At 44.0% G+C, this 24,503-nt stretch overlaps 2 protein-coding genes across 2 annotated transcripts in view; both read right to left on the bottom strand.

Annotated features, from left to right (window-relative positions):
- Positions 1 to 1,021: 1,021 nt before the first annotated feature.
- The window catches only part of LOC115466413 (zinc finger protein OZF-like), a 31,048-nt gene continuing 7,566 nt past the window's right edge, over positions 1,022 to 24,503 (bottom strand). The window contains exons 5-7 of the mRNA XM_030197618.1: positions 23,263 to 23,370; positions 22,157 to 22,948; positions 1,022 to 1,668 (exon numbers count right to left, since the gene is read on the bottom strand). Of these exons, the coding sequence (XP_030053478.1) occupies positions 1,259 to 1,668; positions 22,157 to 22,948; positions 23,263 to 23,370 (1,310 nt within the window). The 3' untranslated portion in view covers positions 1,022 to 1,258. The remainder of the gene's footprint in view (positions 1,669 to 22,156; positions 22,949 to 23,262; positions 23,371 to 24,503) is intronic.
- On the bottom strand, positions 21,006 to 22,145 carry LOC115467357 (gastrula zinc finger protein XlCGF49.1-like; the record flags this gene model as incomplete). Its single annotated transcript, XM_030199238.1, has 1 exon — positions 21,006 to 22,145. A coding segment is annotated over one exon (720 nt), but the record flags the coding sequence as incomplete, so codon positions are not given.

Here is a 24,503-nt window from a genome sequence, read left to right on the forward strand (position 1 = left end):
CCATCCGAAGTCCTCTTCTCCGGTGCGGCTGCATTGCTGATCTGCAAGCAAGGCATCTGTGTCTGTGAGTCTGACGTCCTGCACGTTGTACATTGTATGTGCAGGACGTCAGACTCACAGAAACAGAAGCCTTGCTTTTAGATCAGCAATGTGGCCGCGCCGGAGAAGAGAAATTCGGATGGCAGGGGTTGGGGACCCCCACCAGCAAAGGAACCCGGCGGGGGAGGGTTGGCGGTGGGGGGGCAGGGCCAAATCTACGGGGGCCCATGCCCCCACATAGTTACGCCCCTGCTTTTACCAATAATGGGATCGAAGCCACTGGTCTGTAGTTAGAGACTACACTTAGGGGGCCTTTTACTAAGGCGCACGCTAAACGCCAAAGATGATGCATTCCTATGGGCATCTTTAACATTTAGTGCATGTCTATTTTTAATGCCAACGCGCCTAAGTAAAAGACCCCCTTAGGCTGGTTTGGGTGTTCTTCGGTATGGGAGTCAAAATAATGTCATTTTGAGGGAGGAATAGGCCCTGGGATAGCAATAAAGTTATGGTTGACTGCAAATAGCTTATGAGTAAATTAGGGACTGATTTGAGAAGGTAATTAGGGCAGTTATCAAGCAGGCATTGTGATTTCGGCATATTTGTGAAGAGTGCATTTGACTTGATCGATTGTAAGTGGGTGAAACGCAGACCAGAGTCTAGGACTGACACTTCTATGATTGGTGCCATTCTAGTGTTTCTCTATTACCCCCGTGTCTAATGTCTTTAAACCCAGCTTTTTAATGGTTGGAATAGGGATGTCCCAGAAGATCATAACCTCTTTAATCTCCAGGAATGCTGTGATCTTTACAAAGTTTCCAATGAATGAGATGTGCCACTTTACTGTGCCATTCTATATAGTAATTTTCGGCCATCAGACCTTTGCAGTCAACTATGTGATAAATGGCTTTTCTAAACACTTTCTTGCAGAATCTACAGATGTCTATCGTGCCAGGTTTTCTACGTTTGCTGTGGACACTTTCTTGCAGAATCTACAGATGTCTATCGTGCCAGGTTTTCTACGTTTGCTGTGGAACCATCTCATTTATAATCCACTGCCATTGGCTGCAATTATCAATCACTCATCCTTTGGTAAAGAGAGGGCTAATTTAAACCTTTCAGGTATCCAACAGGGTCACCATTTGAAGCTACTCGGCAAGAATTCAGAAAACGGAGGAAAGTATTCTCGCCCCCTTCAGTATTCTCGCACTGCAATTCACTAGTTTTCCTGCTGAAATGTTTGTTGTTTCTCTCTCTCTCTAATGTGGATTATTTGATGAATTATGAGGTTATGTTTTTGACTGAAGCTTTTACCACACTCAGAACATTTGTATGGTCTTTCTCCGGTGTGAATTCTTTGATGAATTCTGAGGTGATACTTTCGACTGAAACCTTTACCACATTCAGAACATTTATGCGGTTTTTCTCCAGTGTGGATTTTTTCGTGAATTCTGAGGTAACCTTTTTGTTTGAAGCCTTTACCACATTCAGAACATTCATACGGTTTGTCTCCTGTGTGGATTTTTTCATGCTTTCTTAGATCAGATTTGCTGTGGAAATGTTTATCACATTCAGAACATTTATATGGTTTTTCTCCAGTGTGGATTCTTTCATGAATTCTGAGCTTACCTTTTTGATTGAAGCATTTTCCACATTCAGAACATTTGTATGGTTTGCCTCCATGGTGAAGCTTTTCATGCTTTTTTACATCAGATATGCTGGGGAAACATTTATCACACTCAGGACATTTATATGGTCTCTCTCCAGTGTGACTTCTTTGATGAATTCTGAGGTGGTATTTTCGACTGCACCTTTTACCACATTCAGAACATTGATATGGTTTTTCTCCAGTGTGGATTTTTTCATGAATTCGGAGCTTACATTTTTGATTAAAGCTTTTATCACATGCTGAACATTTAAATAGCTTCTCACTTCTGAGGTTCATTTGATTCACTTGTTTCTTTCTAGTGTTGATTAATTCACATCTCCTCAGTTCAGATACCTGACTGAAGTTTTTATCATGTACAGAACATTCTGATGGTTTTCTTTCTTTGGGAACTTTTTGATGAATTGTAAGTTGTGATGTAGGTGTAAATGATTTTTCACACTCCTTGTCTTGTCTATGAAATTTTTTTTGTCCTCTCAGATTTGACTTCCCAGTGAGCATTTGTTCACATGTGGTGCTCTGATAAAGTCTCTCTTTGCTGATTCTCTGATTTTGTCTGAAATTTGGGCAGTTGATGGAATTTGTCTCTTGTTCAGTACATACATTCGATCCCCCTGTGTTTAGGGTATTTTCTTTCACGATAGGTGACCTTACGCTACTAATACGTCCCACAGTATCAGCTGAAGGATCTGGGCTGTCTCTGAAGGGGTCTTTGCATTTCCATTCCTCCTTCTTCTGCCCATCGCACACTCTCATTCTCTTAGTTTTAAATCCATCATCTGTTGGATAAAAATGAAAGAATGTACATAAATTATACAGCTAATGAGTAAGACATATACAGGTAAATATCCCCAGAGGAATCTTTAAAGACATTTGTTTGTAGTCAGGTATAGGTGAGCAATGGCACATGAAGAGACATAAATAGATCGTCTTGATCTCATCCGCTGCTTCTGGAAATCTCCTCCTCCCCTCCAGTCTCTGCACTGATTCCCTTTACTCTGATTACATTCACTAACCAAAAACATCATGTGAAAATGTAGAAATACTCCACAGCACATAGCAAGGATTTTATTATAAAGGACTGCTTGGCTCACCGCTCTTGCTATGAGTATCCTCCCCTCCTCCCTCTAGATGGTCTCTGATAGGAACCTCTTCCATTTTCAGGACGTCAGCTGTGGGCTCAGCGGTATAATTTTGGCTGCCTGTATGAAGAATGGATAAACAACTTTGGGTTTTATAGGAAAGCTTAAGACCTAAGAAAAGCAAAACTTGGCTAAAACTAAGATGACGGGAATTTTATGACCTCTGAAAATGTAAGTATCCTGGTGGAAGGAGTTAAGGATCCTGAGTAATTCTGAAAATGGTAATGAAAACCGCTGCAGAATGTGCCCTTTGCTTTAGAATCCCACTTTCCTTCAACCTGGTGCTACCAATCTGGGTCTTCCTGTCTCCTTTTCCCCTGCTACTGCCAGTGGATAGATTACTCAGATCTTCCTGTCTCCCAATATGGATACTAGTGGTCACCCTCTCTTTCCCCCTCCTGTTGCTTCATTTGGGGACCTATCTACCTCGATCCCTTTTCTTGCTTCCTCCCTCTTCTATCCCATCCTGTTAATACCATGTTCAATCATTCTGCCTCACTCCCACTTTCTACTGTTCTCGGTGTGGTTCTTACATCCTTCCCTTCTGGAGTTGCCAGTTTGGCCACCTTTCCTCATTCTTCCTGTTCACTGCAGTGGGACTGTCCTTTATCCAGCCTCTTATACAATAAGACCATCCTGCCTGCATCTTTCATACTGGCAGCACTGTTTGGCTCACAAAGAACAAAACCCACAAGATGCTGGATAGAAGGGAGAACACAGAGAGAGGCCAGAAATAGTGCAAGATACAAGAAGGATTAAAAAAACTTATGAGGGATGAGAGTCAATAGATGTTGAAAGAAAAAGAAGGGACAGAAAATGGTGAGGGAGAATATGAGAAAGCGAAGGAAAGAAAAGCAAAAAAGGCAGCTCAGATAATGTAAGGAGAAAAGTAGAAATAAGGGAACCAGAACAATCACATTATCTACACAACAGTTAGAAGCAGAGAACGTGAATAAAGAACTCATTCTCACTATGCCTGATCCAGAGGAGCTGTGTAGGACATTTTTGGATCAGCTCATGTCTAGCTTTAATCTGAGTTACATCACCTTCTTCCTGCAGTTCCTCACATGTGCCTGTGGTGGTCAGATTTCCTCTTTCCTCAGATCCCTGAGGCTCAGTCCCAAATCCTTCATGCCCAAATCGGAATAAAATGTCAGCATTGACATGGTGGGAGCCTGTTATAGGACAAAGATAGTACAATATGTTAACTTATCACAGAGCCTATAAGTGCTCAGAATTATAATATTTTCATAGGCAGTGCTAACAGAAAAGTAAAAAAAAAGAGGAATGCTGCTGTACTGATCATTATCAGAAATTAATTCTAACAATATCATGATCATTTTAATACTGAAGTGGGCAACTCCTTTCCTAAAGCGCTACAAACAGCTCTGTTGTGGATACCAGAGGGGGAGGGGGTGAGCCCAAAGTAGGCAGCACTTTTTGCCCCACCTCCCTACCGCTCTCAGCCCCTTCTATAGGATCCCTTCCTGATTTAGGCAACACTACAATAAGGGTGTGACACAGGGGCATAGCTAGGTGGGGCCACGGGGGGCTGGCTCCCCCCCCCCCCCCACACACACATTTAGTCCCCTGGTTTTGTTGGTGGGGGTCCCCAACCCCCGCCAGCCAAAGCCTTCTTCAGCGCCGGTCTCTGGCACGCCACGTTCGCTGATCTCTGCTTTGTGCTTTCTTCCTCCTGACGTCCTGCACGTTCCTACTCAAGTTTCACTGAATACCCGCCAGCAAAGGTATTTGGTGCGGTGGGGTGTGGCGGGGGAGCGGCGAGGCAGTGGTGGGGGAGGCGATGAGACCCAGTATTTCCTGCTGTGGGGTGCGGCAGACTAAAATGTGGCCCCCTGCCTCAGGCTCTGGCCCCCTCCCACCGCGAGGTCTGGCTACGCCACTGGTGTGACAGAACAGTGTGTTTTAAACCTGTAAAATTACCTTTAGTGCATTTCTCTAGTATGACCAGCAGGTGGTGAATGTTAAGTTTTAAGCTGTTAGGAAGAACTGACCTTTCTTTCTTTTAGTTAGCACACAGATAAAGGAAATGGCTATAGTGATGTAACCAGCTTTTTTCAAAAACTTATTGACTGGGCTCTGATTGGCCCAGGAGCTTTTTTCATTTGGATTGTACTGGTTTTTTTTCCCCACTTTAAGTCTGGGAGAAGAGAGAGAGAAAGCTCTTTGCTGAAGCCCTGTAAAAAAAACTGTTGTATTTGATAACTGGTGAGCAGCTATATGTCCTGATCTCCCCAGGTTCTTTCTAGAAAGCAAACAAATGTTTAGTTAGTGTTATAATTGATTCATATTTCAGTTACCTGTCATTGTTTGCTGATTGCACATTTTTTGTACACTGTTCATTTTTTTTTAAGACAATTTAGTTTATTGCCTGCCTGTCTGTCTGAACTTATAAATAATCCTGGTGGTTTGTGTGTTGGGTCTGTGAGTGCTTTCTGGGAACTATGGGACCACTGGGAGTGTGGCCTCAGTAACCTAGAAATCAGTGGGGATAATTTGAGAGTGGGAGACTCACCCAGAGGTGGTTGTGACCCAGTCGGTGGGAGGAGGGTGCTAGTGTAGAGCACAAGCTGTAGGTGCAGGCAGACCTCAGCTGTGCTGGGGATAGACCCTCTTAAGTGGCTGAGAGGTAACCCCAGGCAGGTGCCTAGGCATTTCATGACAGACCTTTGTCATTTTTTTTGTGGCAGAGTGGTGGGATTGTCAGGCTCAGTACGTGGCGTGAGGGTCACCATCCACTGACTAGTTCAGAGTCTTTTTATCTGTAACCTCCAGGCATAGAACACAGTGAACAAGTGCAGCAATTATAAAACTAACTTAAGGTTTGTTTACTTCCTAGAAAGTACCTGGGGAGATCAGGACATATATAGCTGTTCACCAGATATAACTGTTTTTTCACAGGGCTTCAGCAAAGATCTCTCTCTCTCTCTCTTTTCCTGGGCTGAAACGAAGCAACAGCCAGCAACGACTGCTAGATAATTTCAAACCCCAGGCCAATCAGAGCCCAGAACAGTCAAGGTTCAAATAAAAACTGGTTACATCACTACAGGCACTTCCTATTATATGTGTGTCAATTAAAAGAAGTCTGTCCCCTGTAACAACTTTAAGCATAAACATGCACCATCTGCTGGCCAAACTAGAAAAATACTCTTCAGAAGTAATTTAGGCAGGAAAATATCCAATACATTTTACAGGCTTAAAACACACTGTTTCTTCACAGGCCTCTTATCCCACCAGTACTGATTTCCTACATGGTCCCAGCTAACCTTAATAAAAATGTGGAGGAGGAATTTTATACTTACTTGTTACAGAAGGATGAATCTGTTCAGACATCTCTGATTCAGGATGATCCATGAAGAGGAGATCTTCCTCTTGTTTAACGCTCAGCGAGAACACAGATGTTACCACTGGGAGGCCTGTTAGGAGAAAATATGTCAAGCAGGTTTCACCAAGAATCTAATAATATTAAATTAGGAAATTATGAATGTGTAATTGTGAAGACAGGATATACATTTTTAAAATAAATACATGGATTTTAAGTCTCCAACCCCCACCCCCTCTCCGTTTACTAAGCAGTGTAGCAATGCCAACACAGCCCATTCAAAGTGATTGGGCTGCTAGTAAACAGGGGGGGGGGGGGGCAAATGTTTGATGTCCATGATCTATTTCCTGTGATCTGAAAATGCAAAACCTTTTAAATCCAAAACATCTACTTACTCTTGGTGGGGTCATTTACGTTTTCTCGTCCCTCCCACTTCAAGTGTTGAGTGAAATATTTCTCATCTTCCTTCTTGATCTTGAATATAACATCAGGATTAACAATTGAATAACCTGTTAAGAAGTAGGAAAACGGCATTTAAATTATGGTTTAATCTTATCTGTGGTATCTTTCTACCAACAGAAGGGGTTACACATTGCACAGTATAGTTCAGTAATGTGCAGGTGACTTGTCATGCCCTTACACAGAAACTGTAATGCTCAACAAGAAATCTGAGAGGCAAATCCTCCCTCTGGTCTTCTGTGCCAAATTTTTGTTGTATAGAAAAAGTTGAGACACCATCTGGTTTTGTATGAAGCCTCTAGTTTAAGGTATTCATTTTATCTTACAGCACAGAGTCTGCAGCAGTGAGGTGGTTCGCTGGTTCCTGTTGGATATGGGATGGCATCAGCAGCCAGGTTCTAAATTTCAGGTGCCCATGGGTCCTGGTACCTGCGATATTTCTACTACTGACTGCATACTGTGCTGTGCAGCAGATGATAGAGAAGACATATTTACCTTGAGAGATGAGGATGTCATGAATCCCCTTAATGACCTTCTTGTACAGCTCCTTCTGCCATTCTCCCAGAATGTCCCACTCAGCTTCCAAGAAATAAGCAGCCACATCTTTGAATGTGATTGATGCCTGGAGTAGCAAAGAGGACACCCTTAGTCACAATTTCATTGTGATGTTTATGTAATATGCTTTGTTATATGCAGGGGCGTAGCCAGACCTTGCAGTGGGAGGGCACCAGAGCCTGAGGTGGGGGGGCACATTTTGGTCTGCCGCCACCGCCTCACTGCTCCCCTCCTCCCACTGCCCTGCCGCTCCCCACCCACTGCTGCAGCAAATACCTTGACTGGCTTCAAGAGCGTGCAGGATGTAAGGTGGAAGAGAGAGCAGTGCAGGCAATGCAGTGCTGGACAAGGCTTAGCAAAACCAGGACCCCAGAGGAAAGTTAGGGGGGGCCAGGCCCCACATTGCTATGCCACTGGTTATATGGCCACTGTCAATGAGAATAGATCTTCAGTCCATTATATGGCATGAAGAGAGCTCTGTTCCCTTAAAACTCCCAATATTTGAACAGATTTCCTATTCCTTAGAGAACACTGGAAATCTCTCATGTTGGCTGAATTAGCAGATGGAAGGAGGAGGCAGCAGCAGCAGCAGCTGAAGGGGCGAGAGGGAGAGGAGAAAGTTGGTCTGTGTCTGAAGGCAGGAAAGTGAAGAGTGTTAGGGTCAGCCCCGAGGAGAGAAAAAGCGTGTGTGTATATTGTTGCTATTATGCTGTAATCTGTTTACAAAAGGCCATCCCTCACCAATAAGTACTGAACAAACATTACCCTATCTGTTTACAAAAAACAGAGATGGTAGAGTCGGAGGGAGGACGAGTAGTTTTTTTTTAATGTCAATAATACTATCAAAGTGGCTGAAATGCAGGGGACATGGGGAAAGTACATTGAGACCTCTGACTCAGATGGAGGAACTGGACAGAGATCTGGCTGAAGACATGCCTACGGTGAGAATAAAGGGAAATGGAACTTGATATACCACCTTTCTGTGGTTTTTGCAGCTACACTGAAAGCATGTATGTACATAGTATATACAGGAACTTATTTGTACCAGGGGCAATGGAAGGTTAAGTGACTTGCCCAGAGTCACAAGGAGCTGCAATGGGAATCAAATCCAGTTCCCCAGGATCAAAGTCTATTGCACTAACCACTAGGCTACTCCTCCACTCCACTAAACAAGGAAGCATTGGTGGAAGACTTTAACCTGCTGGATTTGGACAGCAGTATCCTGTCTGCAGATTAGGAAATGCAGCAGTAGTTTTACGTATGTTAATGCAACCCGGAACATCACACATTCCTGGCTGCATAAATGTACCATGGTGGACCCCTGTCCTGAGCCTATAGTGTATTAAAGGGATGAGAACGTTTTCCTTTATTCCTCCTATTTTCATGCATCCCTAGGGGACGGATACTGCAGCCCACCTCCAGCAGGTTAAAATATTTTATCAGCAACCACTAGGTTACTGCCCCACTCCAAAGAAAAGAAAGATAAGAGAGGCTGGAAGCGCTGCCCAAGGCAAAATGTGCCTTTTAGTACTGGCACCCTCTTTACAAGATAGCAGATTAGAATTTACCTGATCAAAAACCAGGGCAGACATTTCTCTCCTGTTTTCCCTCTGTATAATGCAGCTGCTGCGGAGATGGATGCAGGCCTGAGATGTCCCTGTTCTTGGAAGGATTAATAAACCTGGAGGAAGTTGCTTTGACCCCCTGAAGATCATTGATAAATTCCCTCCTCTTCCTCCCCCCCACCCCCTTTGCAAATCTGGGACTTGGCTTTGTAGGAAGTTCTCCTTTGCAATCCTGCACACATTACAGGAAGAGAAAGCTGCAGATCATGCTCAGAGCTCTTCATCCCTCCTCCTTGCTGAGGTCATCCCTGTTATCCCGCCTCCTTAAGGTGGATTTGTACAGATAGCAAGTACAGAAAATGGTTTCGACTTCTTGCATCTATGGCCTTGTAGTTCATGTTAGAGAATGACAGGGGAACAAAGTTTGTCCCCGCCCCATCCTTGTGGGTTCTGTCTCCATCCCCGTCCTCTTGGGCTCTGTCCTCACCTGCAGAACCCTCAAAAACTTATGATTTTATATACACAGTAGGTGACAGCAGAAAAAAAGACCTGTACAGTCCATCCAGTCTGCCCAACATGATAAACTCATATGTGCTACTTTATATGTACAGTGGGGGAAATAAGTATTTGATCCCTTGCTGATTTTGTAAGTTTGCCCACTGACAAAGACATGAGCAGCCCATAATTGAAGGGTAGGTTATTGGTAACAGTGAGAGATAGCACATCACAAATTAAATCCGGAAAATCACATTGTGGAAAGTATATGAATTTATTTGCATTCTGCAGAGGGAAATAAGTATTTGATCCCTCTGGCAAACAAGACCTAATACTTGGTGGCAAAACCCTTGTTGGCAAGCACAGCGGTCAGACGTCTTCTGTAGTTGATGATGAGGTTTGCACACATGTCAGGAGGAATTTTGGTCCACTCCTCTTTGCAGATCATCTCTAAATCATTAAGAGTTCTGGGCTGTCGCTTGGCAACTCGCAGCTTCAGCTCCCTCCATAAGTTTTCAATGGGATTAAGGTCTGGTGACTGGCTAGGCCACTCCATGACCCTAATGTACTTCTTCCTGAGCCACTCCTTTGTTGCCTTGGCTGTATGTTTTGGGTCATTGTCGTGCTGGAAGACCCAGCCACGACCCATTTTTAAGGCCCTGGCGGAGGGAAGGAGGTTGTCACTCAGAATTGTACGGTACATGGCCCCATCCATTCTCCCATTGATGCGGTGAAGTAGTCCTGTGCCCTTAGCAGAGAAACACCCCCAAAACATAACATTTCCACCTCCATGCTTGACAGTGGGGACGGTGTTCTTTGGGTCATAGGCAGCATTTCTCTTCCTCCAAACACGGCGAGTTGAGTTCATGCCAAAGAGCTCAATTTTTGTCTCATCTGACCACAGCACCTTCTCCCAATCACTCTCGGCATCATCCAGGTGTTCACTGGCAAACTTCAGACGGGCCGTCACATGTGCCTTCCGGAGCAGGGGGACCTTGCGGGCACTGCAGGATTGCAATCCGTTATGTCGTAATGTGTTACCAATGGTTTTCGTGGTGACAGTGGTCCCAGCTGCCTTGAGATCATTGACAAGTTCCCCCCTTGTAGTTGTAGGCTGATTTCTAACCTTCCTCATGATCAAGGATACCCCACAAGCTGAGATTTTGCGTGGAGCCCCAGATCTTTGTCGATTGACAGTCATTTTGTACTTCTTCCATTTTCTTACTATGGCACCAACAGTTGTCTCCTTCTCGCCCAGCGTCTTACTGATGGTTTTGTAGCCCATTCCAGCCTTGTGCAGGTGTATGATCTTGTCCCTGACATCCTTAGACAGCTCCTTGCTCTTGGCCATTTTGTAGAGGTTAGAGTCTGACTGATTCACTGAGTCTGTGGACAGGTGTCTTTCATACAGGTGACCATTGCCGACAGCTGTCTGTCATGCAGGTAACGAGTTGATTTGGAGCATCTACCTGGTCTGTAGGGGCCAGATCTCTTACTGGTTGGTGGGGGATCAAATACTTATTTCCCTCTGCAGAATGCAAATAAATTCATATACTTTCCACAATGTGATTTTCCGGATTTAATTTGTGATGTGCTATCTCTCACTGTTACCAATAACCTACCCTTCAATTATGGGCTGCTCATGTCTTTGTCAGTGGGCACACTTACAAAATCAGCAAGGGATCAAATACTTATTTCCCCCACTGTATACCTGATCTTGATTTGTATCTGCTATTTTCAGGGCCGGTCTTAGCAAGTGCGGGGCCCTATGCAGACCAATTTGATGGGGCCCCACCCTAGCCCTGCCCCCACCCTAACTCCGCCCCCACCCTAGCTCCAGGGCCCGCCACCCCTCCCTCCGAGCTCCAAGGCCCCAGCTCCAGGGCTTGTCGATCCTGCAGTCAGTGCCAACTGAAAGCCATGTCTTTTTCACAAACACAGATACACCCTAATCCACTATAGAATAAGTAATCATAAACTTTCTATTTATACAAAAAATAAAATGAAACCCCAAGATGCCAGACTCTGCATACAATGCAACACCACAGAAACAGAAAATGTCCCCTAGTACTGTGCAAAATATAAAGACAGCAGATGTAAATTTGAAAAAAACTAACAAATACCAATCACCACTTTACAAATTAACAAATAGAAATAAAACAAATATAGAAAATAAAATACCATTTTATTGAACTAATATATTTAACTTTCAGAGGCCAAAACATCCTTCCTCGGGTCAATACAGTATAGTACTGTTACAGTATCCTATCCTGACCTGAGGAAGGGGGTTTTGTTCTCCGAAAGTTAGCCAAAATGTATTAAAATTAGTCCAATAAAAAGATTACCTTGTTTGCATGTTCTATTATAAACATTTATTAACATATCTACAATACTACTTTATCCTAAAGCAAAAAAATTTAAATATATATTTTATTTACAGTTTGTTGTCTCTGGTTTCTGCTTTCCTCATCTTCTTTTCACTGTCTTCCTTCCATCCAGCATCTGTCTTCGGTCTCTCTCTGCCATCCAGTGTCTGCCCTCTCTGCTGTCCCCTCCATCCAATGTCTGCCCTCTCTTCCTGCCCCTTCCATCCACATCTGCCCTCTATCTCTGCCCCTTCCATCTACCATCTGCCCCTGTCTGCCCTCTCTCTCTCCCCCATCCATTCACTGTCTGTCCTTTCTATCCCTTCCATCCAGTCTGCCCTTTCTCTCTGCTCCTTCAATCCACCATTTGCCCTCCCTCTCCCATCCATCCAGGGTTTGCCCTCCCTCTTGCTCCCCCATCCAGGATCTGCCCCTCTATCCGCCCCTTTTTTTCAGCCCCCATTTCCAGCCCCACTATCCCTCCAGTCCCCCATTTCAGCCCCAGCCCTTTTCTCCCACCAGTCCCGAGCTTCAGCCCCCCAGCCACTTCTCCCTGTCCCCTTTTCAGCCCCCAGTCCCCCGTTTCAGCCCCTGCCCCTTTTCAGTCTCCAGCCTCTTATCCCACCTAACCTCCTTTTCAGCCCCCAGTTCCAGCCCCCTTCATCCACATGCCTTGTATTAGGGCCCCCCTTTTCAGAACCATTCTCCCACCTGACCCACGCATACCCCATTTTTCCACCAGCCCCAGGCATGGCCCCCATTTTCACATATTGCCCCTTCTCAGACCCAGTCCCCTTCTCCCATCCAAGAACCCCAGCCCCCTCCCCACCCGTCCCCTTCAACCATCCAAGAACCCCCTCTCCACCTCAGTCCCCTTCTCCCATCCAAGAACCCCAGTCTCCTCCCCACCCGTCCCCTTCTCCCATCTGAGAACCCCCTCCCCACCCGTCCCCTTCAAGCATCCAAGAACCCCCTCCCCATCCCCTTCTCCCATCCTTGAACCCCCTCCCCACCTCAGTCCCCTTATCCCATTCAAGAACCCCAGTCCTCTCCCCACCCGTCCCCTTCTCCCATCTGAGAACCCCCTCCCCAGTCTCTCCCATCCAAAAACCCCAGTCCCCTCCCCACCCGTCCCCTTCAAGCATCCAAGAACCCCCTCCCCATCCCCTTCTCTCATCCTTGAACCCCCTCCCCACCTCAGTCCCCTTCTCCCATTCAAGAACCCCAGTCCTCTCCCCACCCGTCCCCTTCTCCCATCCGAGAACCCCCTCCCCAGTCTCTCCCATCCAAGAACCCCAGTCCCCTCCCCACCCGTCCCCTTCAACTATGCAAGAACCCCCTCCCCACCCCCTTCTGCTTCTCCCATCCATGAACCCCCTCCCCACCTCAGTCTCCTTTCCATTTGAGAACCCCCTCCCAATCCCACCCTTCCCCCACCTGAGAGCCCCACACCCTTCTCCCATCTGAGTCCCTCACCACCTACCAGCTCCATTCTCCTGCCGCCCAGGCCCACCACCCTCACTGCCTTTAAAAAAAACCCAATTTGAAGCGCTGGAGTACCAGCCAGCAGCGCCTCGCGTCTGCCCTTCTACTAAAAATCTCTTCGACGACGTCATTGGGCCTTCCCACATTGAGTCCCGCCCGCCCTCGCGGTAATTGGAAGTTACCTCAGAGGAGGGCGGGACTCAATGTGGGAAGGCCCAATGACGTCGTCGAAGACATTTTTAGTAGAAGGGCAGACGCGAGGCGCTGCTGGCTGGTACTCCAGCGCTTCAAATTGGGTTTTTAAAGGCAGGACAGGACGAGCAGTGCCGGGAGCGGACTCGGAGCACCCCCCCCCTCACCACCACCCGCTGACATCTGGGGCGGACCGCCCCCGGCCACCATGTCGCCGTCGCGCGTTGTTGAACTTGGGAGGGAGGGAGAGTGGTGCTCGGGTGGTGGTCGGGGCGGGGCGACCTGAGGCGTGGGGCCCCCCTGAGCGCGAGGCCCTATGCGGCCGCCTCGGTCGCCTCGCCTTAAGACCGGCCCTGGCTATTTTCAGGGCACAGACGGTAGAAGTCTGCCCAGCACTAGCCCTGCCTCCCAACCACAAGCCCTGCCTCCTAACCACAAGCCCCGCCTCCCAACCATTAGCCCCGCCTCCCAACCATTAGCCCCCACCTCCTAACCCCTGATGCTACCACACAATCTCTGCTAAGCTTCTGAGAATCCATTCCTTCTGAACAAGATTCCTTTATGTTTATCCCACGCATTTTTTGAGTTTTGTTACCATTTTCATCTCAACCACCTCTCGCGGGAGGGCATGCCAAGTATCCACCACTCTCTCTGTGAAAAAAATACTTCCTGACATTTTTCTTGAGTCTGCCCCCCTTCAACCTCAATTAATGTCCTCGCCTTACCATCTCTGGAAAAGGTTCGTTTGCGGATTAATAACTTTCAAATATTTGAACGTCTGTATCATATATATATAAATCTTTTTATTAAAGTATAAAAAAGAACAATATGCTGTACAACGGTTGTGTATAAATTACAAATAGAAAGCAATAATAACACTGAGCAGCTATAATAACCCTCCTTCCCACCATCATCCTCTACCCTTCCAACTAGAAAATGACATGAGGACAAAGTTTATCCCCATCCCTGTGGGCTCTGTCCCCATCCCCGCCCCGTGGGATCTGTCCCCATCCCCGCAGTTACTGCGGTTCCCCGTCCCCGTGTCATTCTCTAGTTCATGTGACTTGAATCAATATTATATTAATTTCTTTTTAGTGTTTATTTAGGCACTTTCTTGGGAGTGTTTTTTGAAAATACTACTTAATGGAATTGCATAAAGATAACACAGTGCAATGCAGTAATTGGATGGTAAATGGTCTGTGCTTATGGATCTCCTGTCTTTGTTTAACTTCTGGTTGACATGGGTTTGAAGCTGTGTTAACCTGATCTGAAATACAAAATTATATAGTAACCTCAGAATTATTGCATTTTACATAGGGCTATCATATTTGCAGAGATAAGAAAAGAGGATGCAAAATATGAACTGCTGCCCCACCCCAGTCTGCCCCTGGCCCTGATGCCACCCCTGCCTCACAGTCACCTTGACTCCCCCCCCCACCCCCACCCCCAAGAAAGCCAGATTCTATAAGCACTGAAAATACTGGTAAAAGTAACAAATGCATTTACTTCCATACTCTGCTAAATACAAAATTAGAAAAGATATACATTTCCAAAAAAGCAAAATCCATGAGCAGCATGTCCCCCTCTCCTCTCTTCTATTTGTGTCCTGTATTTTCCCCTTTTCCCTCCACCCACGACTCCATGCAACCATCCACCTCCCCTCCCCTCCCCTCCAGCCCTGAGTCAGGATATGAGTATTGCCATACTGGGACAGAGCAAAGGTCCATCAAACCCAGCATCCTGTTTCCAACAGTGGCTAATCCAGGTCACAAGTACCTGGCAAGATCCCAAAACAGTACAATAAGAAATAAGCAGTGGATTTTCCCCAAGTCCATTTTAATAATGGTCTATGGACGTTTCCTTTAGGAAGCCATCCAAACCTTTTTTTAAGCCCCGCTAAGCTAACTGCTTTTACTACATTCTCTGGCAACAAATTCCAGAGTTTAACTACACTCTGAGTGAAGAAATATTTTCCCTGATTTGTTTTAAATTTACTACTTTGTAGCTTCATTGAGTGCCCCCTAGTCCCAAGTGATTCACGTCTACCCATTCCACTCCACTCATTATTTTATAGACCTCTATCATATCTCCCCTCAACCACCTTTTCTCCAAGCTGAAGAGCCCTAGCCGCTTCAGCCTTTCCTCATAAGAAAGTCATTCCATCCCCTTTATCGTTTTTGTCACCCTTCTCTCTGTACCTTTTCAAATTCCACTACATCTTTTTTTGAGATGAAGTGACCAGAATTGAACACAATATTCAAGGTGTGGTTGCCTGTAAGTGTGTTGGCTTTACCCCGAAGCTCCCGGCAACCAATGACGATGCTTCTTGGCCTTCGCCTCCCCAAACCTACCTTAATGTGCCCAGATAGTCTAGTGGCTTGTTCTTTCCTGTCCACTGCCCTTCTTGCTGCAGCCACTTTTTCAAAATGTCTGCCGAGGCTTCAAGCAGTCGCCTCGCAAGACTTCATGGAAGTCTTAGCAGCCATTTTGAAGAAGCAATGACTGCGAGCAGGTCAGCAGCAGTGGGCAGGACAGACTGGGGTTCTTTCCTGCCCTGAAAAAGCTACTAGACCACCAGGACTCATTAATGTAGGTTCGAGGAGGGCACCCTGAGGCTCGAGGGAAGACGAGCAAGCCCACCCGCCTACACCAGCCCAGAAATCAGAACAGGCGCGTTTGAAAAAAATGCCCGGACCCCCGACAGTCCCCTGAAAAGGAGGACATGTCTGGGGAAATCCAGACATACAGCAACCCTAATTTTACAAGCATTGCAATACACTGCAAAAATAGAAAGTTGTACAGTGGGAGACAGTAAAACAAGTTGAGAATTACTGGGCACCTTAAAAGTGTGCATTTAGAAACAGAATCCCCAAACAGAAGAAAATGTCACAAAACTTTGCTGCAAGACACCAAGATGCAAGCCATGCCAGCACTGATCACAGAACCCTGGTCCCTTGGTTGGGGTGTTTTCTGTCCATTCCTCAGGGGTTACTGCAAAAATGAGTGAAAACAAGGGGGAAGGGCTGTGTGTGGGGGGGGGGGGGCGGGGGCACCTACCGTAACTCTCTCATTGCCTGAAACACAAAAGACACAGTCTGCTTCAAAAAAAAGCTATTTGGATTAAGGGTCTTCTACTATCACCTTCTTTAAACCCAACTTTGTTTGGTAGACAAATCACCCCAGTGTCCTCGTATAAATACCTAGGGATCATTATTGATTCCGCTCTTTCTTTTGGTCCTCGGGTATCCTACGTTCTAAAGACGTGTTTCTTTTTCCTTCGCTGGCTTAGATCCATCAGGTATATGGTTGATTTAGAATCTCTGTGCTCTTTGTCATATTTATTTATTAAATACATTTAAAACCCGTCTATCCAACCATCTAGGAGAGGTACAATATAACATTCATAAAATGCACAAACATTACAAAAAAAACATACAAAATCTAAGACCCAGAAAACCTCAAATTCCACCCCTCAGCCAAATGCTTTACAGAACAGCCAGGTTGCCAACTGCCTTAAACTGGGGCATATATGCAAGGAGGCGCAGGGCCAAAGGTAAAAAATTTCACAAACGTTCATTAGTATGCAATACGATTGTTGTAATATTGTTTATGCAGGTATTAACTAAAGTAAATCTAAAATGACTGCAGCCTGTATCATCCGTTGGGCTTCCAGGTATGACAGGCCCACGCCTCAATAACGATATCCAATGGGCTGCTACGCACCAGGCTCCCACTTTTCCTCTTCTGTATCTGATGTACCTCCGTCTGCTGCTTCAGTATTACTGACACTGTTCATCCAGCACCTGTTTGAGCCTCCCATGTAGGGTGGCAGTTTCCTGCTCTTGCACAGAAGGAAGCCTAAGAAAGAAGGAGACTCTTTCCCAATGCAGGAGACTCGAAGGGGCTTTTTCGATATGGCATCTAAGTCTGACTTTGAACGTTTTGCACAAAACATACAAAATCTGAACAGGAAAGAAGGTCATTTTCAAAAAAGAAAAATGTCTATTTTTTAAATACTGTTTTGAACAAGGTTTTTGTGCTTTGGACGTCTAGTTTTTTGATCCATTTTCGAAATAAAAAAACAAATAAATGCAAAATGTTGAAAAATCAAGCCATTGGGATGTAGGTGGAGCCAGCATTTTTAGCAGACTGGTCCCCTTAGGCATCCCAGGAGAGCAAAGAGGACCCTAGGGGGCACTTCTGTGAACTTCATAAAAATGCTCTCAGGTATACATCTCACCTTTGCTTCCTTATCTTGTCCCTTCAAAACCCTCCCAAACCATACTGTCCCCCACTGTACACCACTACAATAGCCCTTATGGGTGAAGGGGTTTCATTTTCAAAAGAGAAAAATGTCCAAGAAGTGGCATGAATCTGCATTTGGACATTTTTCTCACAAAAACGTTCAAATTGGTATTTTCAAAACCAAGTTTTAGACATTTTTCTATGAAGTCCATCAGAAGTGCATGCAAATCACAAGAGGGGACTCTAGGTTGGGATCTGGGCGTTCCTAACACTTGGATGTTTTTCAGCCATAATGAAACAAAACAAAACCATCCAGGACGAAAACTAAGACATTTTGAGCAGACCTGTGTTTATAACAAATAAGGCACAAAAAGATGCCCTAAATGACCACTGGAGAGAATGGGGGATAACCTCTCCTTACTCCTCCAGTGGTCACTAACCCCCTCCCACCCCTTCCCCCCAAAAAATGTGATTTAAAACATTACATGCCAACCTCTACGCCACCTCAGATGTTATACTCAGCTCTCTGGAGTAGTCTAGTGGTGGGAGACCTGGTTCTCAATATGCAGATCATATGCAAATTAGTGTGCTACCCCTTCTCGCTCAGGGTGACCTGGTTCCCACTAAGCAAATTAAACAGGTCTCACCAACTGCATATTTCTCAGGCAACTCTTTATTCCAGCCCCTGGGCACACTTCTCCTAGCTTAATACTTTATGCTTTCATAGGTCTTCACACTGAGCCACTCAACACAGATATATGGGCTCAGTACTACACCAATACTTTGGGGACTCTCAACCCCAGGCTTTGCAGCCTGCTTCTCTCAGTTCTTGGGACACACAGTCCTTCCTTTGAACACACAGTTCTTTACAAGTACTGGGGACACACAGTCCTTCCTCCTTTGAACACACAGTTCTATCAGTACTGAGGACACACAGTCCAACACTAATGCTTTAGGGCCTTCTTACCCCAGGATTTTCAGCCTGCTTGTCTCCTTTGGACACCCAGTCCACCACAAGTCCATAAGGTTAGCCAGTATCTTCCAGGGGGATCTCTCTTCTCCTTCTGCTGCCAGCTCACTTCTCTTCCTTTCACAACTCAGGTGGGGTATAAAGTGGTTAATTAGCTAAACAGGACCCAGCCCATAACCACCTGCACCTGTAGACCTCCCAGGGCTCTCCCCGGTCCTAGCGACCTCCACCTATTCTCCTACTAGCGCCCTCTAGTGGCCTACCCCAGATAGGACAGCCTCATACTTATATATATATATATATATATATTTACATAATAAATAATATATATTTCATCTCTAGCATGGTTTTAGTCCTATTTCACAACAGCTAGTATGTCATTCTGGCTACCGAGGTACACCCCCTAGACATGAGTCCAGAGTATTGCTATCTGGTAATGTTCTCTGATATAAGTACCTCTAGCTTGTACTACAGTACCTGGGAGCATTTTATGAAGTCCACTGCAGTGCCCCCTAGGGTGCCCTATTGCTTTCCTGGGATGTAAATTCTGGCTCTTCCTACATCCCAATGGCTTGATTTTGTGCGTTTTGCACTTCAACATTTTTTTTTCAAAAATGTACCAAAAAAAACCCAAAACGTCCAAATCACAAAACCTTGTTCAAAACAGTATTTTGAAAACAAAATAGACGTTTTTCTTTTTTGAAAATGACCTCTCTTATTAAGATTCTGGACTTTTTTTTGCAAAACGTCCAAAGTCAGACTTAAGACTTCATATCAAAAATGCCCCTCTATATTACTATAATGGTCCTTTGGACCAGCAAATATTTAACATCCCATTAAATTGCTCTGGCTATTGCAGCACCTCTTTATTTTCAATTTCAAATATTATCTATCACATTCAGAACATTTAAATCTTTTCTCATGGGAGCAATGTCCCCAGATGGGTTAGTTCAGCATATACTATGACAGTAATGAACCTCGCTCTTAAGCCAAGGAAAGTGGAGTTTGATCTCAATCTTTCAAATATACTGTTAAAATTTGCAATACTAAGAGAGGATGGGATTTGCTCACTTGCATCGAGCCAAAGAGAGCTTCCTTCTGTAGTTCACACAATGTAACACATATAGACAACATAATCAAGTGTGCTTAAAATTTTCATTTAATAAAACCTGTGATGCCCAAAATGATGGGAAATATTTCTGTATCTTTCTCTTAGTCTCAGTCTGCATTTCTTGGTACTTGAGCATCAACTCTTTTTACACATGATTCACAAAATAATTGCTTGGGACTGACACTTCCATGATCAATGCCATTCTGGTGCTTCTCTATTAACACTGTGTCTAGTTTAAGCACAGGGAACATAAGAACATAGGCATTGCCATACTGGGACAGACCAAAGGTTCATCAAACCCAGTATCCTGTTTCCAACAATGGACAATCCAAGTCACAAGTACCTGATAAGGTCCCAGAATCGTAAAACAGATTTTATGCTGCTTATCCAGACCTAGAATATGCAGTGGATTTTCCCAAGCCCATCTTAATAATGGCTTATGGACTTTTCCTTTAGGAAATGAGTCAAACCTTTTTTCTCAATCCCTGCTAAGCTAACTGCTTTTACCACATTCTCTGGCAATGAATTCCAGAGTTTAATTACTCGTTGAGTGAAGAAATATTTTCTCCGATTCATTTTAAAATGTACTACTTGGTAGCTTCTTTGCATTCCCCCTAGTCCTAGTAGTTTTGGAAACAGTAAACAAGTGATTCACATCTACCTGTTCCACTCCACTCAGTATTTTATATACCTCTATCATATCTCAGCCATCTCTTCTCCAAGCTGAAGAGCTCTGGCCACTTTAGCCTTTCCTCATAGGAAGTCATCCTATCCCCTTTATCATTTTCGTCACCCTTCTCTGTACCTTCTCCAATTCCAGTATATATTTTATTTGAGATGCAGTGACCAGAATTGCACACAGTATTCAAGGTGCAGTCACACCATGGAGCGATACAAAGACATTATAACATTCTCAGTTCTGTTTTCCATTCCTTTCCTAACAATTCCTAACATTATATTTGCTTTCTTAGCCGCCACTGCACATTGAGCAGAGGGTTTTAACGTATCATCAATGATGACACCTAGATCCTTTTCCTGGGCGGTGACTTCTAACGTGAAACCTTGCATGATTAATTATGGTTTGAGTTCCTCTTTCTCACAAGCATTACTTTCCACTTGCTCACATTAAAGGTCATCTGCCATTTGGTTGCCCAGTCTCAAAAAGGCCCTCTTGCAATTTTTCACAATCCTCTTGCAATTTAACAAATTTGAATAGCTTTGTGTCATCAGCAAATTTAATTACCTCGCTAGTTATTCGCATCTCTAAGTTATTTATAAATATGTTAAAAAGCAGCGGTCCCAGCACAGATCCCTGAGGAATCCCACTATCTACCATTCTTCACTGAGTTATTTTTTTTGACCAAAGCTTTTACTGAATTCATGGATTCTAAGACCATTTAACCCTACTCTTTCTTTTAACCAGCTTTTAATGCAGTTTTATATTGGTTGGAATAGGGATGTCCCAGAAGATCATAATCTCTTCAATCTCCAGCAATGCTGTAATCTTTACAAAGTTTCCAATGGATGAGATGTGCCACCTTATTGTGCCATTCTATATAGTAATTTTCAGCCATCAGACCTTTGCAGTCAACTATGCAATAAGTGGCATTTTCAAACTCTTTGTTGCAGAATCCACAGATGTCTATCGTGCCAGGTTTTGTACGTTTGCTGTGAAACCATCTCATTTATAATCCACTGTCATTGGCTGCAATTATCAATCACACATCCTTTGGTAAAGAGAGGGCTAATTTAAACCTTTCAGGTGTCCAACAGGGTCACCATTTGAAGCTACTCAGCAAGAATTCAGGAAATTGGGGAGGGGAAAGTATTCTCTTCCTCTAAGAGATACACAGCAATTCACTAGTTTTCCTGCTGAAATTTTTTGTTGTTTCTCGGTCTCTCCAGTGTGAATTATTTCATGAATTCTTAGGTAATACTTTCGACTGAAACTTTTACCACATTCAGAACATTGATATGGTTTTTCTCCAGTGTGGATTTTTTCATGAATTCTGAGGTTACCTTTCTGACTGAAGCTTTTGCCACATTCATAACATTTATATGGTTTGCCTTCAGTGTGGATTCTTTCATGAATTCTGAGGTTACTTTTTTGGCTGAAGCTTTTATCACACTGAGAACATTTATAGGGTTTTTCTCCAGTATGCATTCTTTCATGACTCCTGAGGTTACCTTTTTGATTGAAGCCTTTGCCACATTCAGAACATTTGTACGGTTTCCCTCCAGTGTGGATTCTTTCGTGCTTTCTTAGATCAGATTTGCTGTGGAAATTTTTATCGCATTCGGAACATTGATATGGTTTTTCTCCAGTGTGGATTCTTTCATGAATTCTGAGTTGATCTTTACGATTGAAGCTTTTATTACATTCAGAACATTTATATGGTTTTCCTCCAGTGTGGATTCTTTCATGAATTCCGAGGTAAAACTTTAGTCTGAAGCTTTTACCACATTCAGAACATTTATATGGCCTTCCTCCAGTGTGGATGCTTTCATGAATTCTGAGGTTACCTTTTTGACTGAAGCTTTTACCACATTCAGAACATTTATATGGTTTTTCTCCTGTGTGGATTCTTTCATGCTTTGTTAGATCAGATTTGGTGTGGAAAAATTTATCACACTGAGGACAGTTATACTGTTTTTCTTCAGTATGAATTGTTTCATGAATTCTGAAGTTATTTTTTTGACCAAAGCTTTTACTGAATTCATGGATTCTAAGATTATTTTTTTGAGTGAAGCTTTTATCACATGTTGAACATTTAAACAGCTTTACTTTTTTGAGGTTCATTTGATGCACTTGTTTCTTGCTAATGCTGATTAATTCATGTCTTCTCTGTTCAAATACCTGACTGAAGTTTTTATCATGTTCAGAACATTCTGATGGTTTTCTTTCTTTGGAAACCTTTTGATGAATTGTAAGTTGTGATTTATGTATAAATGATTTTTCACATTCCGTACACTGGAAAATCTTATCTTGTCTCTGAAATTTATTTTGTCCTCTCAGATTTGACTTCCCAGTGAGCATTTGTTCATATGTGGTGCTCTGACAAAGTCTCTCTTTGCTGATTCTCTGATTTTGTCTGAGATTTAGGCAGTTGATGGAATTTATCTCTTGTTCAGTACATACATTCGATCCCCCTGTGTTTAGGGTATTTTCTTTCACGATAGGTGACCTTACGCTACTAATACGTCCCACAGTATCAGCTGAAGGATCTGGGCTGTCTCTGAAGGGGTCTTTGCATTTCCATTCCTCCTTCTTCTGCCCATCGCACACTCTCATTCTCTTAGTTCTAAATCCATCATCTGTTGGATAAAAATGAAAGAATGTACATAAATTATACAGCTAATGAGTAAGACATACACAGGTAAATATCCCCAGAGGAATCTTTAAAGACATTTGTTTGTAGTCAGGTATAGGTGAGCAATGGCACATGAAGAGACATAAATAGACCGTCTTGATCTCATCCACTGCTTCTGGAAATCTCCTCCTCCCCTCCAGTCTCTGCACTGATTCCCTTTACTGTGATTACATTTACTAACCAAAACTTTCTGTGAAAATTTAGAAATGTTCCACAGCACATAGCAAGGATTTTATTATAAAGGAATGTTTGGCTCACCACTCTTGCTATGAGTATCCTCCTCTCCTCCCTCTAGATGGTCTCTGATAGGAACCCCTTCCGTTTTCAGGATGTCTACTGTGGGCTCAGTGGTATAACTTTGGCTGCCTGCAAGAAGAATGGAAAAACAACTTCGGGTTTTATAGGAAAGCTTAAGACACAAGAAAAGCAAAACTTGGCTAAAACTAAGATGACGGGAATTTTATGACCTCTGAAAATGTAAGTATCCTGGTGGAAAGAGTTAAGGATCCTGAGTAGTTCTGAAAATGGTGGTGAAAACTGCTGCAGAATGTGCCCTTTGCTTTAGAATCCCACTTCCCTTCAACCTGGTGCTACCAATCTGGGTCTTCCTGTCTCCCTTTCCCCTGCTACTGCCAGTGGATAGATTACTCAGATCTTCATGCCTCCCAATATGGATACCAGTGGTCACCCTCTCTCTCCCCCTCCTGCTGCTTCCTTTGGGGTTCTATCTACCTCGATCCCTTTTCTTGCTTCCTCCTTCTTCTATCCCATCCTGCTAATACCATGTTCAATCATTCTGCCTCACTCCCACCTTCTACTGTTGTCAGTGCGGTCCTTCCTACATCCTTCCCTTCTGGAGTTGCCAGTTTTGCCACCTTTCCTCATTCTTCCTGTTGTTTGCAGTGGAGCTGTCCTTTCTCCAGCCTCTTACAGTAAGACCATCCTGCCTGCCTCTTCCATACTGGCAGCACTGGCTCACAAAGAACAAAATCCACAAGATGTTCAATAGGTGGGAGGAAGGCTTAGCATCTTGGAGGAACACAGAGAGAGGCCAGAAATAGTGAGAGATACAAGAAGAATAAAGAAAACTGATGAGGGATGAGAGACATAAGTACATAAGTATTGTCATACTGGGAAAGACCAAAGGTCCATCAAGCTCAGCATCCTGTTTCCAACAGTGGCCAATCCAGGTCACAAATACCTGGCAAGATCCCTAAAAAGTTCAAAACATTTTATACTGCTTATCCCAGAAATAGTGGATTTTCCCCAAGTCCATTTAATAATGGCCTATAGACTTTTCCTTTAGGAAGCAGTCCAAACCTTTTTTTAAACACCGCTAAGCTAACCGCCTTTGCCACATTCTCTGGCAATGAATTCCAGAGTTTAATTACACGTTGAATGAAGAAATATTTTCTCCAATTCGTTTTACGTTTAATAATTTTTATTGATGATTCTGCATACAAGACATAACCACAAGATTCCAAATATAACCATTGAAT

This window comes from Microcaecilia unicolor, chromosome 3, assembly GCF_901765095.1.
Source record: "Microcaecilia unicolor chromosome 3, aMicUni1.1, whole genome shotgun sequence".
NCBI lineage: Eukaryota > Metazoa > Chordata > Amphibia > Gymnophiona > Siphonopidae > Microcaecilia > Microcaecilia unicolor.